General features: G+C 39.6%; 12 protein-coding genes across 17 annotated transcripts; 6 read left to right on the top strand and 6 right to left on the bottom strand.

Moving 5' to 3' along the window:
• Nucleotides 1–294: 294 nt before the first annotated feature.
• LOC130701363 (ketimine reductase mu-crystallin-like) lies at nucleotides 295–2,163 on the top strand. The gene is made up of 7 exons (XM_057523322.2): nucleotides 295–319; nucleotides 533–701; nucleotides 766–916; nucleotides 1,009–1,170; nucleotides 1,281–1,476; nucleotides 1,542–1,748; nucleotides 1,808–2,163. The coding sequence occupies exons 2-7, from the start codon at nucleotides 538–540 to the stop codon at nucleotides 1,876–1,878; spliced, it is 951 nt and encodes a 316-aa protein (XP_057379305.1). The 5' UTR covers nucleotides 295–319; nucleotides 533–537; the 3' UTR covers nucleotides 1,879–2,163.
• Nucleotides 1,936–3,727, bottom strand: LOC130701362 (glycogen [starch] synthase-like). Of its 2 annotated transcripts, none has more exons than XM_057523320.2 (4): nucleotides 3,579–3,727; nucleotides 3,356–3,497; nucleotides 3,172–3,297; nucleotides 1,936–3,108 (listed from the first exon to the last, which is right to left on the bottom strand). In XM_057523320.2, exon 4 carries the CDS (start codon nucleotides 3,018–3,020, stop codon nucleotides 2,022–2,024), a length of 999 nt encoding a protein of 332 aa, XP_057379303.1. In that variant the 5' UTR covers nucleotides 3,021–3,108; nucleotides 3,172–3,297; nucleotides 3,356–3,497; nucleotides 3,579–3,727; the 3' UTR covers nucleotides 1,936–2,021. The 2 variants fall into 2 exon arrangements, with proteins under 2 accessions (XP_057379303.1, XP_057379304.1); XM_057523321.2 differs by having other exon boundaries at nucleotides 3,360–3,497.
• A 330-nt stretch (nucleotides 3,728–4,057) lies between these two features.
• On the top strand, nucleotides 4,058–5,089 carry LOC130701364 (uncharacterized). 3 transcript variants are annotated; one of them, XM_057523324.1, is made up of 5 exons: nucleotides 4,058–4,198; nucleotides 4,265–4,419; nucleotides 4,509–4,651; nucleotides 4,722–4,861; nucleotides 4,945–5,089. In XM_057523324.1, exons 1-5 carry the CDS (start codon nucleotides 4,091–4,093, stop codon nucleotides 4,987–4,989), a joined length of 591 nt encoding a protein of 196 aa, XP_057379307.1. In that variant the 5' UTR covers nucleotides 4,058–4,090; the 3' UTR covers nucleotides 4,990–5,089. The 3 variants fall into 3 exon arrangements, with proteins under 3 accessions (XP_057379307.1, XP_057379308.1, XP_057379306.1); XM_057523325.1 differs by having other exon boundaries at nucleotides 4,942–5,089; XM_057523323.1 differs by lacking the exon at nucleotides 4,945–5,089 and having other exon boundaries at nucleotides 4,722–4,927.
• A 423-nt stretch (nucleotides 5,090–5,512) lies between these two features.
• On the top strand, nucleotides 5,513–6,436 carry LOC132087697 (uncharacterized). Its single transcript, XM_059497378.1, has 4 exons — nucleotides 5,513–5,670; nucleotides 5,736–5,866; nucleotides 5,934–6,073; nucleotides 6,148–6,436. The coding sequence occupies exons 1-4, from the start codon at nucleotides 5,513–5,515 to the stop codon at nucleotides 6,241–6,243; spliced, it is 525 nt and encodes a 174-aa protein (XP_059353361.1). The 3' UTR covers nucleotides 6,244–6,436.
• A 295-nt stretch (nucleotides 6,437–6,731) lies between these two features.
• Nucleotides 6,732–7,637, top strand: LOC130701365 (uncharacterized). The gene is made up of 5 exons (XM_057523327.2): nucleotides 6,732–6,874; nucleotides 6,933–7,063; nucleotides 7,153–7,238; nucleotides 7,310–7,441; nucleotides 7,505–7,637. Exons 1-5 carry the CDS (start codon nucleotides 6,758–6,760, stop codon nucleotides 7,609–7,611), a joined length of 573 nt encoding a protein of 190 aa, XP_057379310.1. The 5' UTR covers nucleotides 6,732–6,757; the 3' UTR covers nucleotides 7,612–7,637.
• Nucleotides 7,638–7,854: 217 nt separating this feature from the next.
• Nucleotides 7,855–9,484, bottom strand: LOC130701443 (uncharacterized). The gene is made up of 6 exons (XM_059497150.1): nucleotides 9,021–9,484; nucleotides 8,638–8,810; nucleotides 8,329–8,572; nucleotides 8,171–8,274; nucleotides 7,998–8,092; nucleotides 7,855–7,937 (listed from the first exon to the last, which is right to left on the bottom strand). The coding sequence occupies exons 1-6, from the start codon at nucleotides 9,261–9,263 to the stop codon at nucleotides 7,861–7,863; spliced, it is 936 nt and encodes a 311-aa protein (XP_059353133.1). The 5' UTR covers nucleotides 9,264–9,484; the 3' UTR covers nucleotides 7,855–7,860.
• A 988-nt stretch (nucleotides 9,485–10,472) lies between these two features.
• LOC130701440 (DNA repair protein RAD51 homolog 2-like) lies at nucleotides 10,473–11,886 on the bottom strand. Its single transcript, XM_057523421.2, has 6 exons — nucleotides 11,719–11,886; nucleotides 11,531–11,644; nucleotides 11,257–11,474; nucleotides 11,060–11,173; nucleotides 10,919–10,980; nucleotides 10,473–10,843 (listed from the first exon to the last, which is right to left on the bottom strand). The coding sequence occupies exons 1-6, from the start codon at nucleotides 11,803–11,805 to the stop codon at nucleotides 10,473–10,475; spliced, it is 966 nt and encodes a 321-aa protein (XP_057379404.1). The 5' UTR covers nucleotides 11,806–11,886.
• A 193-nt stretch (nucleotides 11,887–12,079) lies between these two features.
• LOC130701447 (ribosomal RNA processing protein 36 homolog) lies at nucleotides 12,080–13,318 on the top strand. Its single transcript, XM_057523427.2, has 4 exons — nucleotides 12,080–12,647; nucleotides 12,724–12,852; nucleotides 12,929–13,046; nucleotides 13,116–13,318. The coding sequence occupies exons 1-4, from the start codon at nucleotides 12,147–12,149 to the stop codon at nucleotides 13,250–13,252; spliced, it is 885 nt and encodes a 294-aa protein (XP_057379410.1). The 5' UTR covers nucleotides 12,080–12,146; the 3' UTR covers nucleotides 13,253–13,318.
• LOC130701458 (large ribosomal subunit protein uL11m-like) lies at nucleotides 13,255–14,122 on the bottom strand. The gene is made up of 3 exons (XM_057523439.2): nucleotides 13,899–14,122; nucleotides 13,631–13,820; nucleotides 13,255–13,569 (listed from the first exon to the last, which is right to left on the bottom strand). The coding sequence occupies exons 1-3, from the start codon at nucleotides 14,040–14,042 to the stop codon at nucleotides 13,304–13,306; spliced, it is 600 nt and encodes a 199-aa protein (XP_057379422.1). The 5' UTR covers nucleotides 14,043–14,122; the 3' UTR covers nucleotides 13,255–13,303.
• A 23-nt stretch (nucleotides 14,123–14,145) lies between these two features.
• LOC130701475 (serine/threonine-protein phosphatase PP1-beta catalytic subunit) lies at nucleotides 14,146–15,975 on the top strand. The gene is made up of 6 exons (XM_057523457.1): nucleotides 14,146–14,257; nucleotides 14,676–14,807; nucleotides 14,888–15,118; nucleotides 15,187–15,363; nucleotides 15,424–15,710; nucleotides 15,774–15,975. Exons 1-6 carry the CDS (start codon nucleotides 14,203–14,205, stop codon nucleotides 15,873–15,875), a joined length of 984 nt encoding a protein of 327 aa, XP_057379440.1. The 5' UTR covers nucleotides 14,146–14,202; the 3' UTR covers nucleotides 15,876–15,975.
• Nucleotides 15,976–16,222: 247 nt separating this feature from the next.
• On the bottom strand, nucleotides 16,223–19,261 carry LOC130701404 (probable ATP-dependent RNA helicase DDX10). Its single transcript, XM_057523367.2, has 6 exons — nucleotides 18,415–19,261; nucleotides 18,156–18,357; nucleotides 17,155–18,090; nucleotides 16,680–17,080; nucleotides 16,531–16,614; nucleotides 16,223–16,457 (listed from the first exon to the last, which is right to left on the bottom strand). Exons 1-6 carry the CDS (start codon nucleotides 19,173–19,175, stop codon nucleotides 16,268–16,270), a joined length of 2,574 nt encoding a protein of 857 aa, XP_057379350.1. The 5' UTR covers nucleotides 19,176–19,261; the 3' UTR covers nucleotides 16,223–16,267.
• A 414-nt stretch (nucleotides 19,262–19,675) lies between these two features.
• LOC130701438 (phospholipid phosphatase 3-like) lies at nucleotides 19,676–23,052 on the bottom strand. 3 transcript variants are annotated; one of them, XM_057523417.2, is made up of 8 exons: nucleotides 21,817–22,035; nucleotides 21,578–21,710; nucleotides 21,313–21,467; nucleotides 20,991–21,220; nucleotides 20,767–20,884; nucleotides 20,584–20,699; nucleotides 20,392–20,452; nucleotides 19,676–20,284 (listed from the first exon to the last, which is right to left on the bottom strand). In XM_057523417.2, exons 2-8 carry the CDS (start codon nucleotides 21,642–21,644, stop codon nucleotides 20,057–20,059), a joined length of 975 nt encoding a protein of 324 aa, XP_057379400.1. In that variant the 5' UTR covers nucleotides 21,645–21,710; nucleotides 21,817–22,035; the 3' UTR covers nucleotides 19,676–20,056. The 3 variants fall into 3 exon arrangements, with proteins under 3 accessions (XP_057379400.1, XP_057379398.1, XP_057379399.1); XM_057523415.2 differs by lacking the exons at nucleotides 21,578–21,710; nucleotides 21,817–22,035 and adding an exon at nucleotides 22,342–23,052; XM_057523416.2 differs by having other exon boundaries at nucleotides 21,578–22,035.
• Between the last annotated feature and the right edge of the window lie 2,879 nt (nucleotides 23,053–25,931).

Raw genomic sequence — 25,931 nt, 5'->3', positions numbered from 1 at the left:
CACATGAGACGTGACATTTCTTTTCTGTGAGTTTAAATCTACTTTTGCAAGAAATTGTGATATTGTGGTGATATTGCTAGGTGTGCTTTGTTGCTAGATTACAATTTGTGATTAGAGATACGCCAATGTAACCTTTAGAGTGTAAGTACAACAGACTAGTATGTTTTTTTTAAGCACATTACAAAATTCTGAATGACTTGGCTGGATTTGAAGCACTTAGCCCACAGGTTGCAGTTTGCTACACCGACAGGCATGTTCATCGTGAATTGCTTATAAATCAGCGATTTTCACTAAACACACCCTCAGAAATTCTTTCATGGTAAGTGTTACGTCGATTAGTTAAGGGACAGGCGGCTAGGCCATGTTATCGTGTATTTGTTTACCCACAAACCACATCTGAGGTGCTTAAAATGTCAAAATGAAAACATTTTCGTCTACGGTGCAGACGCAGTAAGTCGTATCTGTTTGCCTACAACGTGTGCAGAAGTCTACTGTATTAACTTTAGTTTTCGTCACAATTGTTATACTGCAGTAAAGATGAATACCATACCGTATTACGGCCCCGATGACGTCAAAGTTTCTTTAAAGTATGAAGAACTTGTTTCAGCTTTAGAACTGGCTCTGGCTGATTTTTCAAAAGGACCGGAGGGAGGAGTGAGTCAACCGCTTAGAGCCACGGCCCAAGTCACACAGTTCAATGGGTTAGATAGAGTTGGCATGATGGAATTTTTTTTTACTTAACACTTGTTATTAACAAATTAACAGTTTCTTAGCAGCAATGCCAGCATATGTGGAATCCCGACACGCTCTTGCATGTAAGCTAGTTACATTTTATCCAAATAATTCAGCCAAAAACATGGATACCCATATGGCATCGATACTGCTTTTTGACGAAACTTCTGGAATGCCGATTGCGGTAAGGTCAACGAGTCAATAGCGCCAAATGAGACGGAATTTCATTGACAAAAAAAAAAAAATAAATAAATAAAGATGTGATTATTTGCCTAGATAATGGATGGAGAAGTCATAACCGCCATGAGGACGGCAGCGGTTTCAGCAATCGCCACCAAATATTTAGCAGACAAGAAAGAAGTGCTTGCTGTTCTCGGTTCGGGAGTTCAAGCAAGGGCTCATATTGAGGCGTTTGTCAAACTTTTCGCAATCAAGAAGGTATATGAAGCTGAAAATGAACGTGATCTATGTTTTACTTACCAGTGCATCTCAAGTTTTGAATTGGGTTTTTCGCCATGATTAAAATGTTTTGTTTTTTTCTCCCGAAGATTAATATCTGGAATCATCGACCAAACGGTGCAGAACAACTCGCCAAACATGTAAATGCTTCGTTCGGAATAGAAGTACAAGTATTTGCTGACGTAGAATCCTGTGTCGTGGATGCGGATGTTATTGTCGCGGCCACATTCTCCACTGAACCCATTCTTAAAGAGTGTGCCATGAAATCTGCGGTTCATATCAATTGTAAGAAGCTTACTAATTTCAATACTAACCATTTAACTGGAGATATTTAATATTCAAATAAATAGCCGTTGGAGCCCCACGTCCACAATGGCAAGAACTGAGCAAAGAACTGATGAACAATTCCGTTGTTTACGTCGATTCAGTCGTGTCCGCAACTCAAGAATCGGGAGATGTAATTAAATCAGGAGCGGAGATTTATGGAGAAATCGGTCAAGTAGTGCTAGGAAAGGTAGAAGCCGAAATTAGTAAACGTACAGTCTTTAAATCACTAGGTAAAGGGATCAGAGTAAAACTTTACCGCACACAGTTCTAATGTGTTTCTTCCCATTAGGCCTAGCTCTCGAGGACGCTGTTGCTGCCCGTCTCGTTTTCGACATGATGGAGCAAAAGAAAAAAATATAACCAGCTACCACAAGCATGTCACCATTATCAAATGCAGAAAATCCTTAAAAACAGTGCAAATTTTTATGGTGGTATTTATTAAACGTAATCCAGAAGAGTACACAGAAATGAGAGACCTACTGGTACACTGTTCTAGTACATCACTAGTCTTGAACAATAACATAGTCGGGATGCTTTTCTAGAACAAGCTCAGCTTGCTCTGCCACGACTTCGGTGACACAGCTGAAAACGTCGGAAGCGAATGCAGCACCACGTTCAACACACAAACGATGATATATCCCTTGAGCTCGAGCTTCATCAGAAGCTCGTTTTTCAGACTCGTAATGGCCTTGCAATTGGCTCGTCTTCAGCATGAAAACAGTTGCAACTGGGATTTGCCAGCGATGGAGAAGAATAAGACCAATACCACACTTCCAGTCATGGAACACAGCACAAGTCTCTTCTCCTGTTGTTGATGACGTTTGACCAGGATTGGAATTTGATGTGTCTAGTTTGACAGATGAGAGTTGATTTTGGCTGATAGATGTCAGCAAGACTGCTGGTTCAGTCGTTGAGGTGGACTGAATTGACTTTGATCGATGTTGCAATTCAAATTCAGCCAGAAAATTTGCAACCATATAACCAAACAAAATGGCATCTTTGGTTTCTTGGTCGTTATCCGGAATGTCAATACCTTGGTCATTTTTAAACTTCTCGATGTCGTCGTCACCAAACGTGCTTCTTGCCGATTCAACGTCAAACAGGATGGCTGGAGGTTGGCAATCTACTAGCCATTTCCCAGTTATAACTTTGAGCCCTTTTTCCCGTAGAATTTGGACGGACATGGCAAGTGGTGACTCTGGTGGGAATTCCGATTCGACAACGTCATTTTCTACTCTGTCTGGTCTGTAGGGTCCAACAAGAACATTTTTATCTCCGCGTATGGTAACCATATCAGCCACGTTACCAACTACATCCCACGAAACTTCGAAGGTCCAAGGATGTCTCTCGGTATCTTTGTTCGATCCATTTCTCATAAACATGGCCTCTTCCACATCCCTTTTGGCTGTTGTACTTCCCACGGTTTTCGAACGCAACCTGTAGAGAACTTTGGAAATGCAATATTTGATTTGGCGCAACATTTTCCGCTTCAAAATTTGCATTGCAGCTGGGGAACAAGCTTAGATAGCTTCACCGAAATATATCGCTGATTTGCAAGCTCTCCACTGATGCTTCCGGGTTCAATTTCATCTAATAAAAAAGATTAACTAAGGAAACGGACAAAGTTAAAATGTCATCAATACACTTGCCCACCTAGTTCCGGTTCCTTGACGCCTTTACTCGGCATTATCACTATATAGACGAGGACACATGGCTACTTCAAAGCTACTTCTAAAGTCAGATCCTTATTTCTTCGAATACGACGATCGAATGATGCCACTATTTTGAAAAAGCATTAAGAGTCAACGTTAGTCTTACTGTTTAATGGTCTATTGACCTACATCAACGTTGTGCTATGTCCACAAAAACATTCAGCAGTTTAGTCTGGTTATTTTTTGTGCCAGAAACGGAAGTGTTTATTATTCTACGTGAGTTGTTCCATTTAACGGCGCGGCTACCACACGTACAATTGCAAGAAGCTAATGATGAGGAAAGAATAATAAAAACGAAGGAACAAATTAACTTCCAGAAAACAGGTTCACATTTTCCTGTTGCCTCACCTTGCCAATAGGACGTAAAATTTCCCTTTCCTCGACGTCCATTTCCTTATTCCATGGGTCGAGCTCTCCAGGAGCTCTAACTGCGCAGCTATAAGAATTTGATGTAGTACCTTACGCACACAACTTGGGAATCGGTTGCAGATTAACCGGCCTTCCCTGTTCCTCCGACCAAAAAAAAAAAAAGGGCCGTCCAAACATGTGGAGATGTTGGTATAATTTCTCTACACATGTTTGCGATGTGGAGAGAAATCCGGCGTTACGATCTTTCTGATAAACGGTTACGGATTTTCTCGATGTCGTTAGCTTATTTTCCTCTTCCAGACTACGCCAACAGGTCGAATAAATTAGCCGGCTGCGTAAGATATAAAAGCATGGCCAACTTATCGTCGAACAATAGTGATCGTAACAGTTTGGGCGGTTGATGACAACAGTGTAGTCTGGTGGAAGTAGTTCTGCATATCCTACGTAAGTATAAGAAAAGAACACAAAAAGGTAAAAACGTCTAAACAAAAATGATGGCCGAGAACGGCACAGTGTGGAAGAGCGACTACCCCAGGAGGCACATATACTTCCTGGGCACCTTAGGATTACTTTTGGGGCTTGGAATAATCGTTCTAGAGGTATCTCATCAAAATGATTAAGCCATGTTCTTATATTAATTACCATTTTCTCTTGTGGTGAACCAGGCAACCATGGTTGTATACAGAGACGATATACGTCTCAATGACATCCGCAACAACCCATTACTGCCCATCGCCATCACGGGTCTCACCTTTGGAGTTTACTTTATCATCTTAGCCATCGTAACTGCTTGCGCTGCCAAAGCCAAATCCAGATGCATGTAAGTGATCCATCTCCTTGTCCTATTTGAAAACCAACATTTGTCTTAATCCTTTTGAAGCTTCTAATACTATCATGAATGGATTCCAGAACAATAACATTTCTTGTCATGAGCCTCATCGCCCTAGCGCTGGACTTGTGTTTACTTTCGTTCCACGGGCTCCATCTCATCACTCGATGCAATCCAAACGAATTCGAAGGACTTGGAGGCAATTTCGGCATACGGAACTGCCGTAAGTTTTCCAACTAGGGATAAATTTTGTTTTAAGAAACGTTTCCAAAAGTTTTTTCTGTCATGTAAAGGCAACGAATTTGATCACGTGTTGCTCATTAATCGACACGGTACCTCCTTGTTGTTGATCATCATCGGCATAACCCTGCATGCCGTTGTCAATTTTTGCTCCATTCTCGTCTCCTTTTATGTGGTTTGCCACTTCGAACAGGTACAAAAGGAAGTTTCTAGTCGAGTAATGAGTTCTATTATTAACAATGTAGATTTCTTGTGATTTGTTTGGATCTAAAGTAGAAATACCTGATCAATGGCGGCAACGGATCTCATCGCAACAGATAACCATCCTTATCTTTTGTTTCATCGTCGCAGTAAGATGACATCATCCCGATTGCATGAGTTAGAATACACATCCTTTTTTTCAAGAAAAAAACAATCAAAATTTGTTTTCCTTCACTTTCCCAACCCTCATAAAACGGATGGTTTCGCCATTATGCCTTTCCTATGGTTCCTGGTCTCTGTGGTTATTTCCGTTCGCGACGACGAGGCACAAGGAAATGAAACCGGATCTAATCAAACATAAAATTATTATTTTTACTGGTAAAAAACATCAGTTCAATGCAGTCGCACTGTTTTAACGCAAGCAGTGACATGGCGATCGCTAATTTCATCGTCCAAATACAAGATACAACCAAACAATGGTTAAGGTCAATTTTCGCCATAACGAAAAGCCATTCATCTAAATGGATATATACTTTGACCGCTGTTAGTTGTTTGATTTTTGTAGCAACAATAGGATTTCAGGTACAGTTACTTATACAGATTTACCAAAACTAAAGTAGTCTTAGATTACGCTACGTACCAGATGGCGATGATCAGGGCATTTCGTGAACAAGAAGGATCGCACGACGTGCCCTATGATCCTTGGATTCCTGCTACCGTGAACGTACTAGCTATTTGTCTTTACATCGTGCTGCTATCGGTCCTTGTCATTTGGTCTATCCGGACGTTTTCCAAAAACCTGTAAGTTATATGAATGTTACATTATTAGTAAAAATACAAAATAAATTGGTTTTCGTCTACAATAGAGCGATTGTATGTTGCTCAATCATAGTTGTGGGATACATCCTCTTTGATTTCGGGGTTATTTTTTACTACCCTCTTCACCTTGTGGCTAAATGTAGCCTTTCAGATTTCCATGGAATCATGCGCAACTGCCGTACGGAGAAATTTTAACTATAAACTTGATTCATAATTACCTAAAAGCAAACGGTGACATTCATCAGGTGCTGAATTCAACGATGTCCTGATGGTGCTTCGACGAGGGAATACACCTATTACGCTAACCATACTGGGTGTTCTTCACGGCTTGGTAATTGCCTTTTCGTTGGCAAGCACTATGGCTATTCTTATGAAAAGGAAGAAGGTAATGTTAAACACTCCATAAGTACAATATATACAATTACGACCTTGTAACTCAATGGCAATTCATTGTGGAAGGTAAAATATGAAGTTAACGGGCGCGGAAATGGATATGCCGCCAGAATTCCATCTGAGGAAAGTTACACAGATTTAATAAATATAGAATTAAAATAGAAATATTTTAAATTCCATTAGTGCAATTATTGGCTCATCGTTCAACCAGCAAATAAATCCATAGGCGATCTGCATTAATATGTATCTCCTTCGTTCACATTATTACCTGATTATACGGTCCAGTTTTCCTTTTAAAGTATGCGACATCACGCCAGTGTAGGAATCGTTCTGTCTAGATAATATAATACACGTGCCGAACTCGTGTCGAAAGTAACCATTTGGCCAAAACAGCAGCAACGGCACTGTCTAATGATTTATGTACTCGGTTAAGTTTTCAAAAATCACGAGGTTTAGCCACCTCGCGACTGGCTTGCACAGGATACTCTCTTACCAAAAAGTATAACCTAAAATCATGGTGTAGTGAAAATTGTCGTTAACCAAACACCATATCAAAGCGGATGCTGCGGTCCACAACGCCACCTCGTTTCCCTGGCAAAAGTAAAGGTTTTAAAGAAAATCCAAGAAAAAAGATCACATCACTGTTTGAAAACTAGTATTCCCCTAAAGTCGTACCATGTCGTACGATTGTTGTGTAGCACAATGCTCGTCTCAGACAAGATCTATAAGAGTTGGATTCCGCACTACAGCAATCATCGGATTGCTCATTGGAATCATCACAGTAATTTGGCAGGTAACATTAAAGTAGCTTATACTTGTATGGGCTAAGTTTTTACGTACCTGAAGTGCAGATTCGATCTCACACCGACATGAACCAATTTGACACTGACTGGAGTTTCGAGCTTGAAATTTGTTTTGGCATCTACGGTTTTTTTCTGGCTAGTACTAGCTACTATCTCGGGGAAATTCACGCCAGCTCATGGTAATTGGCAATCGCTTCATAGCTGAAAACTAATACGTCGCATGTTGCTAATCACGTGCTTGTCCTTTGTCTTTTCGTTTGCTTTCCAGGGCGAAATTTCATATTGTTGTTTCTGCTATTGGAATTGTCCTAGATCTGGTTCTTTTCGGGCATCATGCAACCTCAGTAATTAAAAGTGAGGGCATACTTGTGTCAATAATCGACTTAGTTTTTACTATACTTTTTAGTAATACCCGAAAACTTTAGTTGACAGGCATTTGGTAGGCGGCTATTCCGACATTGGCAACGATCACTTCATGATTTCTATCGCTACAATTCAAGCTGCCAACAACTCTGCTGCCATATTTCTTTGCCGGAAACTCCTTAGACATGAAAAAGGTATTCGAAAACGTTACTTCATTAAATGGCTTACCGGATCGATTGAATAAAATTTATCGTCAGGAGTTTCGGATGCGCATGCCTTACGGGAATCTACGCCAGAGCCTACCGACGGCGAGGAAACGAGTACTTTGCTCAAAAAACAGGAGCCGAACCATTCTGTTATCTAATTTCTTTTCTTCGACCAATTGTGTTGTGCACTGTAAGTATCAAAATCGCATTATTACGGCAGACATTTGTGAAAAATGTCTGTATTTTTTACTTGATGAAATATCAATACAAGGAAGTTGTGAATGTAAAGTGCATGAGGGCCACTGGGTTACCCGATGGCAACGCGAAACCAGCGATGAGTAAACAGGGAGAAATTTCGGAATTAGACCAACGTACGTAAGTAATTTTGTAGACGCTTCCATGATGTACTATTGCTTCTTGAAACTCTTTAAAATAGGGTAAATATTGTCGAATGCGTCGTAGATCTCTTGGCGAACTTTAGCGCCTATTGGAAATAAATTCAAAATTTACTTTGTAGGATCAAAAATGATTTGGTTAAGCATACCAGTTAACACTACTTTTCCAGAAACAAAAATCAGTAGCACAATACGCGGTTTGACCATTCGGTAAATGAGACCAGGGAAGAGTTCTGGTTCGTAGCTATTATAAATGGAGAATATTAGATATTCGGCGGATGAACACATTGAATAGTTGCTTGTTTTTTTTTTTTTTGCTTACCTGCTAAACTGGCTGTGTGTCAATACTAGGCCTTCTAGACGAATAGGAAATTTTACATCACAGCTACCAACCATGTTTTGAATTTTAAAATCTAGAAATTTTGCCTGAAACAAAAACGATTTAAGAAGAGATTTTTCGTGACATTAAAAGAATCTTACAGGAAAATTTAGTTTTTGAACAATTCGTGCGTACTTTCTGGCAGCTAATCTCGAATCTTCTTCAGATTTGGCTCCTGTACATACCATTTTTCCTGAGCTAAAGATGAGAGCCGTTGTTCTCGGTTCACGAATTCTCATAATCACGGCTGCGAAACGTTTGGGGTTATACTCGGCATTACGCGCGTGGAGCGCAATCTTCTTAAGATCTAATTTGCATCCCAAATTTACTGTTGATACTATGTTTCTACATTACCAAAGATGAAGTAGTTAATTTTCTCAAAATCAAACACCAAACCATTGTTTTAATACTGTAATTGAGGAACAATTCCAGGGTCAGCAGAAGCTGGAGTGTGTGGTGTCATAGGTGCAGGCGTAGAAGGACCAAACAGTCCAGCAGGAGCTGGTGTTCCTTGTGAATGCATGTGAGAATCCCCAATGGCTGCACTTGATCCTCGGTTTGGAGCAGGTGACATCAGGGCTTGCTAGAGAGTAAGAAAAATTGGTTTTAATTATTGAGGAATTTCAAATGGAAACATTTTTCTGATACCAACATTAGATTTCCCCCTATATTAACCCATCAGCGAAATGTTACAATTGCTTCGCCTAAGTACCAATTTGTATGTATGTATACAATGGTTCATTTTAAGTCTACAACAGGAAACATTTGCTTTAGAATATTTCTTGAAATTTACCGGTGTTTGTGGCTGTAACATGTGCTGAGGTGTGAATCCCGGTAAACTGTAAAGGTTCTGTGAGCTTGATGAATTGTTGATCTGTTGGTGAGGCAAAGCAAGTCCAAATCCATTCTGTTGTTGTTGACGTGGTGCCGGAATTGGACTATTGTGAGGTAAAATCTGCTGGTCCTCCTCTGGTTGATGAAGTGGAGTGCCGATAGAAGGAATGCTGAAACCAGGGCTAGACAACATTTGATCCATTTTCGAAGTTTTTTCTGCCTTGTTTAGAGATTAACTCAAAAGTAAACGCAAATATAGAACAGTTGGGACTGTGCACAACTATTCCGGCAAGGTAAAAAAAACACCTATGGCTTAACTTCAGCAACGAAAACCCAATCAGCTCACAGAGCAAACTGCACAAAAGCGCTTCACGGCCTACCGCAACCGTCTGTCTCTACAAGTGCGATGGCCGACAAGTTTTCCTGTTTACTAGTCTATTACTACTGCTTCCAAAGAATAGCGTTCAATGCGCCTCTTGCGGTAGAACTTCGTACTGAGCCGTGCTGGTCCAAGAAACAGTTGCAGCTTACAGGCCAGGTAATGTATGCAAAGCAAAGAAATGGAGTACATTAAAAAAAAAAAAAAAAGGAAAAAAAAAAGGAGCAACGAAATACAAAATTTATCTCTTGATATATTTCTTTGAAGCCGAAAAAGTATTAGGTTTGGTTTCACATCTTCCATTTCAAACATCGTGGAATATTTCTCCTTTGTGTAATAATGGTCATTTTCGCGCGCAGGGCGCCTTCTGCAATTTATAAATTTGGCTTTGGAGGACAAAACGAAAATAAAACTTACCTTCCCCCTTCCACATATCTATATATATTAAAAGATTGGAAATTCCATTATATGGCAACAACAAAATCAATTAAATTAAAACAAACACTAACCACAAGACAATAGAATACCTCTATTAACTTAAATTTACATACATCAAATTGCCCGGTCATGAAGTCACACTCAATTTGTTTAAATTGAACAGTTCCGGTGAACTAACATGGAACCAGCATACTTTGCGTTCTTTAAAAATGTGTTAAATCCTTAATACAAAAGTGTCCCTCGAAAGCACGAACGATTTACATAAAAATAAATGGCTGCTTACCTATATTTTTTAGTAATCTTTTTGACCATATTCTCTGTCGGCAGCAAATACTTCCTTTAGGCGAAAAAGCGAATCTTTTTCTACTATTCAAAAACACTTTTTTCTTGTCAAAATATGCCACTAGATAACTGTACCGGCAATCTAAGTCCTGAACCGATGAAAATTGGCAAAATTCCAAGCAGTGCTTTTGCATTAATTTTGTAGCAGTATACAGCTACCTTTCAAAATATTCATTTGCCGAAGCGTTCTTTTGGTATGAGAATTACACGCAGTTTGAAATACAGTAGCGAAAGTCTTTTGGAATGTTGCAGTCAATAGGCTGAGGATGAACAAGTATCATGTTGGATGTCAAGGCCACCTTTACTTATGTTATAGTCAACAATAAGCTCAGGAATTTCGGGAGATTTCGAAACCATCAAACGCCGTTTGTTTTGAGCTATAAACAAATGAAGCCGGCTGTTGATCCAATGACTCCAAGATGGACCCAATGCGGGAATGGAGGTAGATTGGCAATTGAAGTTTGTTGAGGACGATTCTACTTTAGCAGTTACATGGTTAGTTACAACCACTGCCAAGTTAAAATCATGTGCTATTCGTTTCAAACTGGAACTCAGTGAACACATTTGGGCACCTCTTTCAATACTTTTATCTGCCCCAAAGTCTCGACGAACTATCGATCCCACTGCAGGAAAACAACATAAAATATAATTTTTTCACTGCATCAAGAAGTGCGATGCATAGTGCCATCCATACTTACTAGAATCGATTATTAATAGGCCAATATGTTCTTTGACAATAAGCACTTCAATACTGATTAACCTGTAATCATTAAGAGTATTAGCTTGCACATTTGATAGTTTTTCTTTTTTTAATTATTTAAATTAAAACAATAACTCACTTGTCTATAATTTCCTTAAGACTAAGAGGTCTCCACAAATGGATTCTATTTAAAGAGCTCTGGATGTCTTTTTCTGTAGCTATTCCATATTTGTGAACAGCAATATCTAGAAGTCTAAGAAATCAAAAGAGGTGCTGTACAAGACGATAGCTACATTAAGCAAATGTGTGGAAAGCAAGGTGCAGTTCTGCCAATACCTCGAAGCACTGAATGCACCTTCACTGTCAATATAAAGAACACCATTTACTTTTCCATGTAATGCATTTGATAATGCAAGCTGGAGGCATAACTGAGTTTTCCCAAGACCAGGAGCCCCTGAGAATTCTGTTATGTGACCACATGTTATGCCTCCCTTTAAGAAAGTATCTAGATCATCATTAAAAACCACATGTGATGGCTGTAACAACCGGCTAACCTGGAACATAGAATTTCATTTAGAATAGTAAACATATGATGTTTAAAATATACAACCGAAATGCCTAATGGGGCTATAAAGTTGTTCACATCTTCAGAAGTGGATGACAATTTTTGATAACTCAATCCTGTTTTTCTTTGCAATTCAATCAAATTCAAGATCAAATAATCCTTGTGTAAAGAAAACAAAATTCTTTTCAATCAAGACTGAACCTATTAGTGTCATCAACTATAGAGTACTATACTTGGACAGTGATAATGCTATGATTAGCAAGTTTGTCTGTGATAGCTGTGGGTAGGCCTATAGCTTTTAATTTCAAGTTATTAGTCATTTTCTACATCGACATGCATCACATTTTTTCGTAGATGTCTGTGTTTACACAAATTTCGGCGCTTAATTTTGTAGGAGCACCATGCGTACAATCAGCGTTGCAAAATTAGGTCTGTAGTAAAACAATTTACGAAAGCCAACAAACATTAAAACAAATATAGTAAATTTTCTTTAATTTATAAATGAAATACTAATTTACAAAGGTAAGGACGAACTTTATCTATAATTATTCGAATTCGACTCTTCGACTTAAGAAATCTGGCGTTATTTACGAAACAGACGAAAACCGCGTGTAAAACTTGATAAAGTAAAAAAAACAACGTGTGTGTTTTTTCATTAAGAATGTCAAAAAATTGGCATGTTAAAAACACTGTCGAGGAAGCCTCAGATATAGAAGAAACCGAGGAAGAGCAAATAAATGAAGAAAGTTCCGAAGATGATGAACTCTCTGGCCTAGACATTCCGGAAGCAAAACTTCCTGTCTTACGTTCGATTGTGAGTAAGGGGAAAGCTGTTGCTAATGATCAGCAACAATATTTTCAGCATAGTGAAAGAAGTGAAGACGCAGATAAACTTGCCATTAGAGAGGAGCTCTCTGCGTTGACGTTTGAAGAGCTGCAAAAACTCAAGGAAAAAATTGGTTCAAAAAAATTTAACCAGACACTTACAGGGGTGAAGAAGAAGCCTCAGGTGAAAACAGATTTCAAAAGAGCCAACCCAAACAGACCTAGGGAAATATCTTCAAAATCAAGAAAAATAGAAACTAGGGTTGCAGTTCAAGTTCCTAAAGTTTTCCGAAATGATCCTCGTTTTGACAATCTCTGTGGGGAATTTCGTGAGAGGGTTTGTTAATGTTCCTATGCTTTTCTCTACATTTACTTGAGTTTCGCTTGTCTCATTACAATTATTGTTCAATCAGTCATTTCACAGGAACTACGATTTTGTGAATAAAATGAAGGAAGATGAAGTAAAGAAATTAAAGGAAGAACTCCGGGAGGAAACGCAACCAAGGCGCATCGAAAAAATCAAATATCTTATACAAAGAATGGTAACTTTTGAGAATATTCAAAGAATATTTTAGTCTACCTGTAGGCATAATATGTTGTTTTTTTTTGAAACCTTAGGAAAATCAAATCAGAGCAGAGAAGAAGCGTAAGTTAGAAGAAGAAAAAGAGGAAGAAGAAAAACGGATTACCATAGAGGCTTTGAAAGAAGGAAAATCCCCTTACTTTGCGACTAAACGTAATTATTAACTAACTGCACCTATCTATAAACTAGCTAATAATTTAACAACACCCATTCAATTTCTAGTGGCACGTAAGGAAAGAGATCTTAAAGAGAAATTTGAAGGCTTGAAGGAGGAGGGAAAACTGAACCAATATATGGCGAAAAAACGGAAGCATAATGCCCAGAGAGACAGGAAACATATGCCGTCTGACCACTATTGATTGGAGAAAATTGACAAATTTATTGACTACTATTGCAAATACACACAAACCCTACGCTGTACGCAACATACGTGCTTCTTTTTTAGCTTGCAAGTCTTTCAATTCCTCCTCAACAATCAATTTTCTTTGTTCCAAGAATTGTCCATACTCTTGAGGATCTAATTTTGGGACTACTTGGATTCCACATGTTCTAGCAATACTAATAACCTGCTTACAAATTGTTTCTAAAGACAGGAAACTTTGTGTGGGATCTTGCTGTTTGATTTTGGCTATTTCATAGACATGTTTAAGAGTAACTTTCCCTGCAACTTCTTGTGCTAGAACGAAAATTTTTATAGTGAAACAGTTAATCAGTATAGCTAAAATATTAATATTTACTTGGCCTCATTGCTGCCCTCTGAATGCCTGCTGCTTGTTTAAGGAAATATGTTACTGGAGGTTGGTGAATCACAAGATCAAAACTTCTGTCTGAATTCACTGTAACCCGACATGGCAAAGGGATTCCCTCTTTGTATTCTTTGGTTCTTTCATTGAACTCTTTGCAGAAAGCTGCAATATTAATGTTTTTCTTCAAAGAAAATTGAAATATTAGTTATAAAACCTGTTGGTATGATTAAGCAATCAAAATATAAGCAAGCGCACAAACCTGTCCTAACTGAGGACCTAATGGAGGACCTGCAACTGCCTTTCCAGAAGGTATAAATGTTTCCAATCGATTTCCATGATTTACTTTTGAAATCCCCGATCTCTTTACGACTGCCTTTACGACTTTTTTGGCGACTTTAGACATAACAGATGAAGGCGAATAGATTTATCACTTGCACTAGAAATTCGGCTAGAAATTCAATAATTTAATTTTTGCAGACGACAACTGCATGTTCAAGAGATTTTGATGTTTACATGCCAGATGGTGCTGTACAACAATTTTAATCCAATCTGACTTTCCTCAAATGATGGCGGATACGGACCTTAATGTTGACAGTATAATTTCGCGATTGTTAGAAGGTAAATTGTTTTACGGGAAAATCTCTAAGTTAAGGAAATATTTTTGTTATTCTTAACCAAAACTATATGGGCTTATTGGTTACATCGTTAACTAATCCAGTACACCAAACAACAAGTACTAGGTCGGTAGATGGGAGAACTGTAAAGAACCTCAATTTTCTATTTTAAAAATACAGGTTACTCTGGCCCACATTTTTTGCCGTTAAAACTATAGGTCTTCTTATAACAGTCATAGAATGCAATTACATTAAAAATGTTAAGTGCTTTGCACCAATATCACAAAGCTGATTTCAAGCGAAGCGGTTGGGTCGATGTCTATTTATAATAATTTGAAATGTGTTGAGTTTCTGTAGTGATACAATTAGACGAGATTTATATTATTCGAACCAATCTATTTTTTTTGTTGGTTTAATGTTAGTGAGAGGATGTCGCCCTGGAAAATCTGTGCAGATGACAGAGGCAGAAGTGCGTGGCTTGTGTTTAAAGTCCAGAGAGATATTTCTCCAACAACCAATACTTCTTGAATTAGAAGCACCTTTGAAAATTTGTGGTATGTATTTTGTTAACATCCTCTATTCTTTAAAGGTATTGCATATTATTTTGTAAGTAAATATGGTTCTTTTGTTGCAGGTGACATTCATGGCCAGTATACAGATTTATTGAGGTTGTTTGAATACGGCGGTTTTCCTCCTGAAGCAAATTACCTCTTCCTTGGCGACTACGTCGATCGCGGAAAACAGTCCTTAGAAACCATATGCCTTCTACTTGCTTATAAAATCAAGTATCCAGAGAACTTTTTTTTGTTACGAGGAAATCACGAATGCGCGTCGATCAACCGAATTTATGGTTTCTACGATGAGTGTAAGTAAAGATAAAGTGTTTTAACGACCAACGGGTTTTGTTTTCAAGAAATCAAGCTTTTTTTTTAGGCAAACGTCGATACAACATCAAGTTGTGGAAGACTTTCACTGATTGTTTCAATTGTCTTCCCATTGCCGCCATTATTGACGAGAAAATATTTTGCTGCCATGGAGGCTTAAGTCCCGATTTACAAAACATGGACCAAATAAAACGCATCATGAGGCCAACCGATGTACCTGACACTGGTTTGAACGAGATATTTTCACACCAAAAGGATTTGAAACGAAACGGGTTTTTTTCTTCAGGCCTACTGTGTGACCTGCTGTGGTCCGATCCTGATAAGGACGTACAAGGATGGTCCGAAAACGATCGCGGAGTTTCCTTCACTTTTGGAGCCGACGTCGTCAGCAAATTTTTAAATCGCCATGACCTTGACTTAATTTGTAGAGCCCACCAGGTGGTGGAAGATGGGTACGAGTTTTTTGCCAAACGTCAACTGGTAACTCTCTTTTCTGCGCCAAATTATTGCGGAGAGTTCGACAATGCGGGCGGTATGATGAGCGTGGACGAAACACTCATGTGCTCTTTTCAGGTATTTCAATCATTTGTGGTTTCCATGCCGCAGCAATTTCTAACTCAAATGTTGATTGATTAGATACTGAAACCGTCGGAGAAAAAGGCAAAATACCAATATTCTGGTATCAACGCTACAAAGCCGAATGCAGCTGCCAATAAACCAGTGCCCAAAAAGAAATAGTAACAATAGCAGTTGCCTAATCCTATTGAATATTTTGATCGACTTAACTTTTCGGCCGGAATGTGGTGAGGGATCCATGAATGCCCAATTTTCCTCCTTTTTAACAGTTTCTTCACATCTTCCTATTTCTGTTGCCCTCTCGTCACAAAATTCGAAGACAGCGTAACTCCATCGCATGCTCCGCCAACGTCTTCGTTTTGTTTGTTTGTTTTTTTTCGTTACTTACCACATCTTTTTTCTTCATTTAGTGTATATCCTCTGTAAATCAAACAAAATATACATGATACCAGCAAAAATGTAGTCCCTTTTTTCCGTGACGCAATCCGGTGACTCAAAACATCGTTGAACTCCATTTAGCTGACAATGTATTTCACGAAGACCCCAGGATTGCCTCAGTTTTTAGATCCAAGAATATGAAGAGCCAATTCTTCGTCCATAGCCAGATCCAAGCCTGTGTCAAACTTCTTCACCTTGGCAGGTTTCTGTTTCTTTGGAGGCTTCTTCTTGACCCACTTCTTTTTCGTCTTTGTTGGTGAAGGTAGCTCTTGGCTATCGTCATCGTCACTCGATTGGGATTGTTTCCTAGTAAGAAAAAACGGAAATGATATAAAGTTTCCCGAATTCACATTCAAGATTGAATAGCCTAATGTCGTACTTGGCAATCAATTTTCGCTTGATAGGTTCTTCTTCCTCTTCACTTTCGTCATCATCTTCACTTTCGCTCAGTCGTGTACGTTTCCTAAAGACATGACAAACATTAGGTCATTGAAGTAATGGGCGGAGTCAAACAAAAAAATTCTATACTTTGCAACGGGTGGCCCCCTATAGACATCGCCATCTTCATCGCTGCCGCCTTGGTTGGAACCGTAGATACGATCAGGATCAGGTAAAGCGTCGATAATATCTGCAACTGATCCGTCAATACTCTCCTCATCTTCTGATTCTTCCTCTTCGTCATCCGCAGATTTTTCTTCTTCCTTGGCTACTCGGTTAGCTAATCTGCGTTCTGCCTTGGCTTTAAGGCGATCTTCGCGATGTTTGGCTTTGATGCGTTGACGGAAAAGTTCTTTGTCGTATTTGTCTTCTTCTTCCATTGCCTTCTTGGCTTCATCCAAGTTGATGCCGCCAGTAATCGACATCACGGCTTCAATTTCCAGGTTTCGACCGAGCTCTGAAACCTTTTCGCGAGTGGCGTCGTAAATCCTCTGCAAGCGGATCGCGAGATAAAGCATAAAATTTTGAAAATGTATAGAATGTGGCAATAAAAATTAACACTTACATTTCCATCATCGTCAAAGTTGACAATTTTATTGGCTTTGAGTTTTTTGGCAAGGATGCGTTTAGCTACTTTCTCTTTTGTCAAAATTTTTTCCTTTTTCTTTTTCTCAACAGCAAGCTCTTCTTCGGATTCTACTACTCCAGGCAATGTGTGGTCTTTGCGCTTAAGTTTGAAAATGCCTTCATCACTGTCAGAATCCTGTTCTTCATTTTCTGCGTGGAAATTATAAGCTGCTTCCAAGTCGTTCCGCCTCCACTTCTGCTCGGTCGATTCAACTCCGACCGTCTTTTTGTCTGGGGTGTCATAATTTGGTTTCAGCATTCGAGGGGCTTGTGGTGGCTCAGTCGCTGCTGTTGCCTTCAAATGTTTTTGTAGAAAACGGACTCGTGGTGCAAGTGCCAAACCCAACGACCGTGCCAAAGCGTTCAAATCGATGGCAGTGACATCAAAAATCGACTTGTCTTTCATGAGGAAAATCGATTTTGTATAAGTGACGAATGCGCGCTGGGCCATTTGTTTCAATTCCACATCACGAGCAAGCATAGCTTCGAGTTTGCGTTGGATAGAAAGAAGTTTTGCGGGATTTACTTCAATTTTCTGTATGGGAATTTTCTTTTGAGCCAACTGTTCAACCATAGCTTCTTCAGACGGTAGCAACATCAGTAACGATTCGCCTCCTTTCTGATAGCGCGCAGTCCGGCCTGCTCGGTGTATGTAACTACTAGCATCATCTGGACAATCCATTTGAAGAACCCAGTCAATGTTGGGAAAATCTAATCCTCGGGCGGCAATGTCCGTAGCGAACAACACAGCTGTTTCTTTTTCGCAAAACTCTTCGTAGACTGACATGCGCTTCATTTGGTGCATGGTGCCATACAACGCCAAAACGGGAAGGCCTGGTCGTAGACGGGTAAAAGCTTGATGGATGAAGCGAACCTAAGAAAGGTGGCTCTCTCTTAGTTTGAAAGAGTAGGTGCAAATACAAGACAATCGAGTTTTACCTGTTTGCAAGAAGTCAAAAAAACAATCAGTTTCTTCTTTCTGTGACTCCTGAGAAAAGACCATAAGATGTCGACTTTATTTTGAATGGGAGTGATGATGTAGCTCTGACGCAAAGACTCGGGTGTCGAGTACTGCGCGTGCTCGTGAACAGAAACGTAGACGGGATCCTTTAAACTCAACCGTGCGAGATCTTTGACCGACCTGGGAAAATAAGATGAGCCACTATTTTAAAGTCAATAGAATGATCAATATTCATACTTGGTTTGCGTGGCGGAAAAGAGTAGGGTTTGCCTTTTCGGGGGTAAATTTTCGATTATACCGTTCATCGTATTTTGGAAACCAAGATCTAAGCATCGATCTGCCTCATCAATAACCAAGATTTGAAGGTTGGAGCAGTCAAACAATGGATTTTCGTCCATGTGATGAAGTACTCTTCCGGGAGTGCAAATCATAATGTTACACTGATCTAGACGTTTCTTTTCAAAGTTAAGATCCTTTCCTCCAATAATTAGACCAGCAGAAAAGTCATGCTGTATGCCAACTTTTCGGAATGTCTCAAAAATCTGGTAGGCAAGTTCACGTGTTGGGGTTATGATCAGGGCACCAAGACCATCCATGCGAGTCCACTGCATGCAATACAGTCTTTCGAGAACAGGGATAACAAAGGCAAGAGTTTTGCCACTGCCAGTTTTGGCAGCTCCCAGTACGTCCATTCCTCGAAGAGCAAGAACAACACTCTCTTTTTGCACGTCAGTGGGTGTAACATACTCATTTTGCTTGAGACCTTGCAACGTTTTCTTCGAAAGTGGAATGTCCCTAAATTTCTTGATGGCTGACGTTTCAACAGCTGTGTAGCGTATTTGTAGGTTTTTTATTTCATGTTGCTCAATAGCACTCGTCTTAACACGGCTTGGATGCAATTTGCCTTTTGAGTTTTTTTTCTTTTTCGTCTTTTCAGATCCTTGGCTGTTTATTTTCTTTTCGGTTGAGCTGTTGGGAGCCTTAATTTCGGTCTCCATTCCTGTAATGCGACAGAGCTATACGTATAATGTTACTGCTTTTCTGTGTTTCAAGTTAAAAAGATTTAACTACGCAACTCAACAAAACTTATCCTCCACATTCAAGTAACCACGAGACAAGCAGACGAACCATAAGTAGCATGCCATCTAGCGGCCATAACCTGTGCAACTAAACTGGCGATTTTTTTTTAGATTTTTTAAAAATGCCTTTATGATAAGAATATTTACTAGAAGAAAAATGTAAAAACCATGATAACTGAAATCATATGCCACACTAGAAATAGTGTAGCATTCCTTTGTTCACAGCGATTCAATCAACAAGTGTCTTCGGTTTAGTCATTACCTTAAAAAGTAAATGATAGGAATATTTTCGTTACCAAAAACCTGTTAGCATACTTTTCATAATCGTGAAAAAGAGGACGAAAAATAACCGATATTTTAGCGTCAAATAGGTTTACCTATCTCACACGTTAGCACTAAACAAATTCAATAGGCCATAGTTTCCTTTCTATATGTATATTATTTCCGTATATTCACAGACAATCAACAGATTTTGCAGGAAATAAGATAATGTGCAGTAAAACGTATGGGTATTTATACCCGCTCAGAGTGGTACCCAAAGGCAATCATAGAATCGCATGATAAAACGAAAAACGTGCTTCATTATGCAAAGGCATAATAGAAACAACAACATAATGAAGCAGCATTTCTGGGGTACGCTATACTTTAATTACAGTCGACATTTGCTTTTGTTTTTTAATAGGTGGGTGGGACATGAATTTCAGGATTATAATAACGTTTTCGGGTTTTTTTTTCTGGAATAAAACAACCCATGAATGATTAATGTCCATAAAATCTAAGAAAGAGAAGCTCTGATTCTTTTAAATGTTGATTTCGCTGTCTTCAGCAATGGTGGTGGCAGCTGATGAAGTGGAGAGTAGTCGACGAACAGAAGGCCGTTTATTATTTGACGTTGGATTATTGGAAGATTTTAACTGAAAGTCTACGCGGTTACTGGAAACGGTGTCCTTGAACTGATTTGTCGAGTCATTACCACCGGAATCCGAGTCATCATGTCCCCATCGGACATTTTTGCTCACAGCTTGAACCTGTATTGTTGAAATTGTTTTACCAATGAAAATTCCAACAGCAAGAAACACACACAAAAAAAGAAACGATTCGTTAGCTTTCCTATTTGATTTCAATGTATCCATACCAGCATGAAAGCGACGGACAAGCCCAAGGTTCCGCCTGCCAACACGTCCCACCAATGATGTCTACGGAAAAAAAAAAGACAGAGAAAGAAGAAATGAATACGAACCGTTCGTAGAAATTCGATGATCAATTTTACGGTTCGTGTCGACCAACAACAATATAATATTTCGCTTATCATCATTGGTTATTGTACCTTCGGTCAGTGATGCGAGTCAGTGCGCAGAGGATTGCGAAACACGCCCATACGAGCTGGAGGCACGGTTTAAAGAAGTAGGAATGACGCCACTGAACAGCGCGATCTAAGTACCACTAAATTCAATATAAAAAAGAGAACATTCAAGATCCTATTTAAAATGGTTTAAAATGAAAAACGTACCATCATGAAGGCTGCCGCGAAAAAGGAGACCGAAGTGTGACCGGAGGGGAACGATTTCTGGGCGTCCAAGATCTTTCGAGTGCTGTAATCCGAGGTACAGTTGAACTCGACGATATAACTACATAGAAGTAAAACGAAATACAAAGCCGCGGTTTCACGGGAGACGGTTATTTGAGCTGACCACTGCAAGCGGAAGAGGAACAAGTGGGGCATATTCAAATTACCCAGAATCGCAAATTTCCTTAGTGACGTTGGGTTGGCAAGTGTCCCAAAAGTGTGGACGTGCTTCAGAGATCAAACTCTTGGAGATCTCTGTCAATACTAGTACGGCTAAATTTCCAAGAAGCACCGCCCTCCAAACTGACCAGGAGATTCTCCAGGCGCTTAACAAGTACGATCGAACTGCCTCTTCTCTTGACTTTCTCCATTTCTTTACCAATTCAATGGGCAGTATCTGTGAATTGTTTGGTTAAACACAAGAACACGTGGAAAATACTGTGTTGTAAAAATTGCTCTGTTTAGAGATGAAGTGGAAACATGACTTACAAAGAGGATTGGGGCTAGTAGGCTACCAAGAAAAAGTTGCACAACCGATACAGTGTCTCCTCTGTATGGAAATTTGATGGTCTCGTCATCACAGTAGAACCCTGCTCCACGTGGGCGGATGAGTCCAGAATAGGATAAGCTCAATCCTCCTATTACTGTAGAGAAAGAAAAAGTAAAAATCCTGATAAAGTATTTAATCTTCTTTTGGTAAGCAAATGTTACATAGAGAGAGGAAATGACTCGTGTTGGAATAACGTTTTCTTACACCACTTCCATAACTTGGTCCCCAGCAGCACGTAGGCAGAATGACTGAACGTGTTGAAGCTGTTCATGGCCGACAGCAGCCAAGCACAGGACTAAAACCACGAGTTAATAAGATCAAATAAAAGAGACACACTCTTCAGTGCTAATCAGCAAGAGGGGACAAAAAAAAAAACAAAAAAAAAAAAACAGCTAGTGTGAAGAGAGTCAAATGCAATGGAGACTGGTGTCAAAGAATGTTACATTGAGCTGGCCTTCAGCTGTCAAAACTAGAAAGCCGGACGGAGATAGCTTTCGACTTTACAGACTGGCTAGAAACGTGAAAGCGTTACGGCTCAGCTGATGTACCGCCAGGATTCAGCCAAACAAGTTGCCAACATACACTTGAGTTTCTCCTCGTAAACTCTCTACAAAAAACTCGAACAACGTCATAAATAATTGTAAATAAGATAAACATACTACATCCCAATATTTTTTTGTGATAACAAAATGCTATGACACTTTAGGCAACATTGCCGATTCATCAGTTGTCGAAAAATGAATTTTTGAGAAAACGAACAAATTCCGTGACGCGTGAATAAAAACGGCGACCTCGTTATAGACTATTGTCGGCACGCAGCTCGCTCAATGATTATATAATGTCATAGCCGAGCGTGAATAAAGGATAGAGGCGTTAAGCCTTTTCTTCTTGGAGATTGTCTTACGTCTTTGCGAGTGTGCTGACCATTTCTAGATAGTAAACATAGGTAGTTGTGAGAAGAGTGGTACCTAGAACGAGGACGATGACGTCAAGGACTCGGCCTGTGACTTTGATGGTACAGAATTTGAATAGCCGTCCCGTCATGGTGGTTGTGAGGGCCGGCGGATGGTGTGAACGAAGTGCAGCGGAGGGGATGGATAACGCGTGGTCCGTCATAGGAGATGAACGGAAAATGGCACAATGACACCGAAAAAAAAAAAAAGAATTGTAAATTTTTTCGCCACTAATAATTGGTTAGAACGGGGCAGCAACAACATTAACGTGATGTGTGTGTGTCAGGACTCGACGAGTTTCGATAGTAAAATGACACACACACACACAAACACGTTGACACACACAGAGGCAACACCCCCACAGCGTACACTTCCGCGAAAGCCACGATGAACCAACAAGTTAACGAAAAAAAACCGAAACACTTGCACAACGACGTATATCTAAAGGTATAGAGCCAAAAACAGAAAAAAAAAAAAAAACGAAACAAATTCTTTTTGCAGTGGGTCCGCGACTACAAAAGGGCCATTGAAACAAGGATGGATGCTGGGTCGTAACTGCAGGATAAAATTCCAAACCAGAGTCGTGGATTCAAATTTCTTTCGCTGAATGGGAGGGCGGACGTCAATGTGCTTTCAGTCTCTCCCTTTTTTTTTTTTTTTAAATTTTATTCGAGGCGGAGCAACAATTTGTGTGTGTGTGTGTGACTGGCCGAATTTAAAAAGAGAGAGAGAGAAAAAAGAACAGGGAGGGCGAGAGATTTGTTTAGGTTGCCGTGGCAGAGAGACTAACTGCCTGTGCGGTTGCTAGTTGCTGATTGCCTTGATTTCAGCCTTCCTCTCTCTCTTTTTTTTTTTTTATTTTTTTTTTTTCTTATTCCCGAGCTTTTGCTTTATTCCAAGTGGGGTCACGCTTTCTCTCTTCTTCTTATTCTCCTCTCTTCTCTCCCATTTGATTCTCTGTCCTCGTATGGCTGCACGAAAATGTGAAAGAGGAGGTGTATTACGCGATGACGACAACGAAAAAGAGAGTGACTGACTATAAGAATTCCATCCGGTTCATAATTTTCGTATGGCACTAGTTCTTTATGTATGATGTGTGCGTGTATGTCCTTTGCTTGCTGCCGGATGACGATTATCGGGTGCGGGAGGGTGAGCACTGCACACAACCAGCATATCAAACCGAAGAAGGAAATAAGACCGACCGCTGTTTTGATTTTGTTTCTTCGTTCAACTCCGCCCACCTACTCTACTCCAGCATGCATGTGTGCATGTCTCTTTCTATGGTTTGCCCACTTTTTTGTTTTTGTTTTTAAAATGATTTTTGTTTTAGAAATTGGCTTTTTATATGACGTAACGAAAAAAAAAAAAAAAAAGAGGGCACCAAAAAAGGTAATTTGAATTTCGTTGAATGTCGAGTAGTTGGATCCGGATCTTGCCACTAAAATACGTATAGAAAGATGCTAACCAGATCCCCCTCTGTCGTTTTTTTTTTTTTTTTTTGCCCCCTTCAAAAAGAGAGGATAAGAGACATGCATCATTGTGGCAAGACAACAGCAAAGAAGATAAGAAATTCAAATATACAGAGTTCATTTGGGACATTGTACTGGGGTATAATACCAAGAAGGAAAAACAATGTTTGTGGTTTTTACAATTGAAAGTCTCCCTTTTGAATATATTTTCACAATAGTCTTTTATTTTCTTTCATTTATTCTTTAACAACAAGTCGTATCTATTATTTGTCGGGCAAAAATGTTGCTCCGGCTGAGAAATATCTTGCCCTTCAATATTAGAAGACGCAGAGAATTCCAAACAAGGCCCTTCACTGAGATTATGCGATGGTCGACAACGTCGACCTTGTTTATCTGACGTCAGAATTCTATTGTTTCAGGCCTTTTTTTTTTTTTTTTTTATTATTTCCAGCAAACAGTTGGCTTTGTAAATGTCTTTACTAAAAATATACCTGCTGGGCTTTCTCTGCCGCTCTAATGCCACAACAATTTATGGAAAAAAACTTGTTCCTCCAAACGGGAGGAACAGCGAAACGAAAAATCATGTAACGAAAACGCATTAGGCAAGCGTTGAATGTCCAGGCACGTTTATGCATCCTGTGAAATATACGCCTACTCTTTATTGCAAACGACGCGCTTCCGCCGAGATCAGCATTTTCTTTGGTCCATTCCATGACATGGCCTTATCATATTCATGTAGGCCTCTGCTAATGCCCAAGAAGACGGGCACAATGGTATAAGCGACCATGACTGCAGTACATTAATCACATCGGTTAGTTTGCTTTCGTCAAGACTCGGATATCCTTTTGATTCCGGCTGCGTTGCTGATGCAATCCTTTGGCCCACCGAGTTGGCACACCAACGATTGACTATGTTGCACAATGACTTATCATCTACAGCAGCAGCCCTTGCTGTCCTCTTATTCCTTTCAAGTGTTGGCTTTCGATGGAGCAAAAAAGTGGCTTGCGTCGGGTCCACTTCCGTTGGACAGTCGACAAAAACGTGATCAATCTAATAGTAATTAAATGTGATCGGAATGTTTCTGCTCTTCCGGGAATGGGGAAGAATCGATAGAATGGCGTGCTTTGTACGTATATATGCCAAATGATGTCGCATCGACGCTGCACTCGGCACCGAAAAAAAAAAATAAATAAATAAACAACACATACAAACAGGAGGGGATGCGTGTATAGCGACGTCCATGCGAATACTGCATCACAATTCCACGAATGGGAAATGGGGTTTAAAAAAAAATAAAGAATAATTCTGGCATCAATGGAAATAATAATGGACAACAACAAAAAAAAAAAAAAAAAAAAAAAATGAGAGGCACACGTGTCGGGAGCGCGTTACAGACTTGAAGAAAAAGATGTAGAGAGAGAAATTGGAGATGTGATAAATGTCGCGTTGACTCGACTGCCGAATGCGCATTGCGCTGCTGTTGACTTGAATAAAGTGGGCCGTTCGTTTGGGTCCGTTTTGAATGCATCTATGACGTTTACTGCCCGTCGCGTCCCACGTAGACCAGGCGCTATATCATCATAATAAACCATAAAAAAAAAGGGCAACAGACAAAAGAAAAAAAGAGCGAGATTCAAATTTCGCATTCTTCTGCCCGAAAATGACGTTCTTTTCTTTTTCGAATTGACTGACAGAAGTCGTGCTGTATACGATGCGATCCTCTGCTGACGGGTGAACAACACCATCGTCTAATTATTTCTTACGTGTTCTCCTGTGGTCTGCATCGTTCGTTACGAAAGAATACGCAGATTATTGATTGAATGCGCGACCGCTGCCAATAATTACAATGTCTATATCTATACTGTAATAGATGGAGTAGGTTGGATCGAAACGTAATGAATAGAATATCACGATGCCTTTTTGCACCCGTCATGACGATCGATTAAAAGCCCACTCGTTGTATCTGAGGCAAAACAGAGTTCATAAAATTGCAATGACATTTCAGAGGCAAAACGCGCTGATTTTGCACATAATAGACGTAAGAAAAATTGATTTTCTTTATTGGAATCTAACCTTACGTTGGCATTAGTCTTATCACATGTAAGACTATCAAGCTCTATCCCTTCTACGTTTTCT

This window comes from Daphnia carinata, chromosome 10 (genome assembly GCF_022539665.2).
Source record: "Daphnia carinata strain CSIRO-1 chromosome 10, CSIRO_AGI_Dcar_HiC_V3, whole genome shotgun sequence".
Lineage (NCBI taxonomy): Eukaryota > Metazoa > Arthropoda > Branchiopoda > Diplostraca > Daphniidae > Daphnia > Daphnia carinata.
The sequence above is the reverse complement of the archived record's forward strand: the minus strand, read 5'-3'. Positions and strand labels throughout refer to the sequence as shown.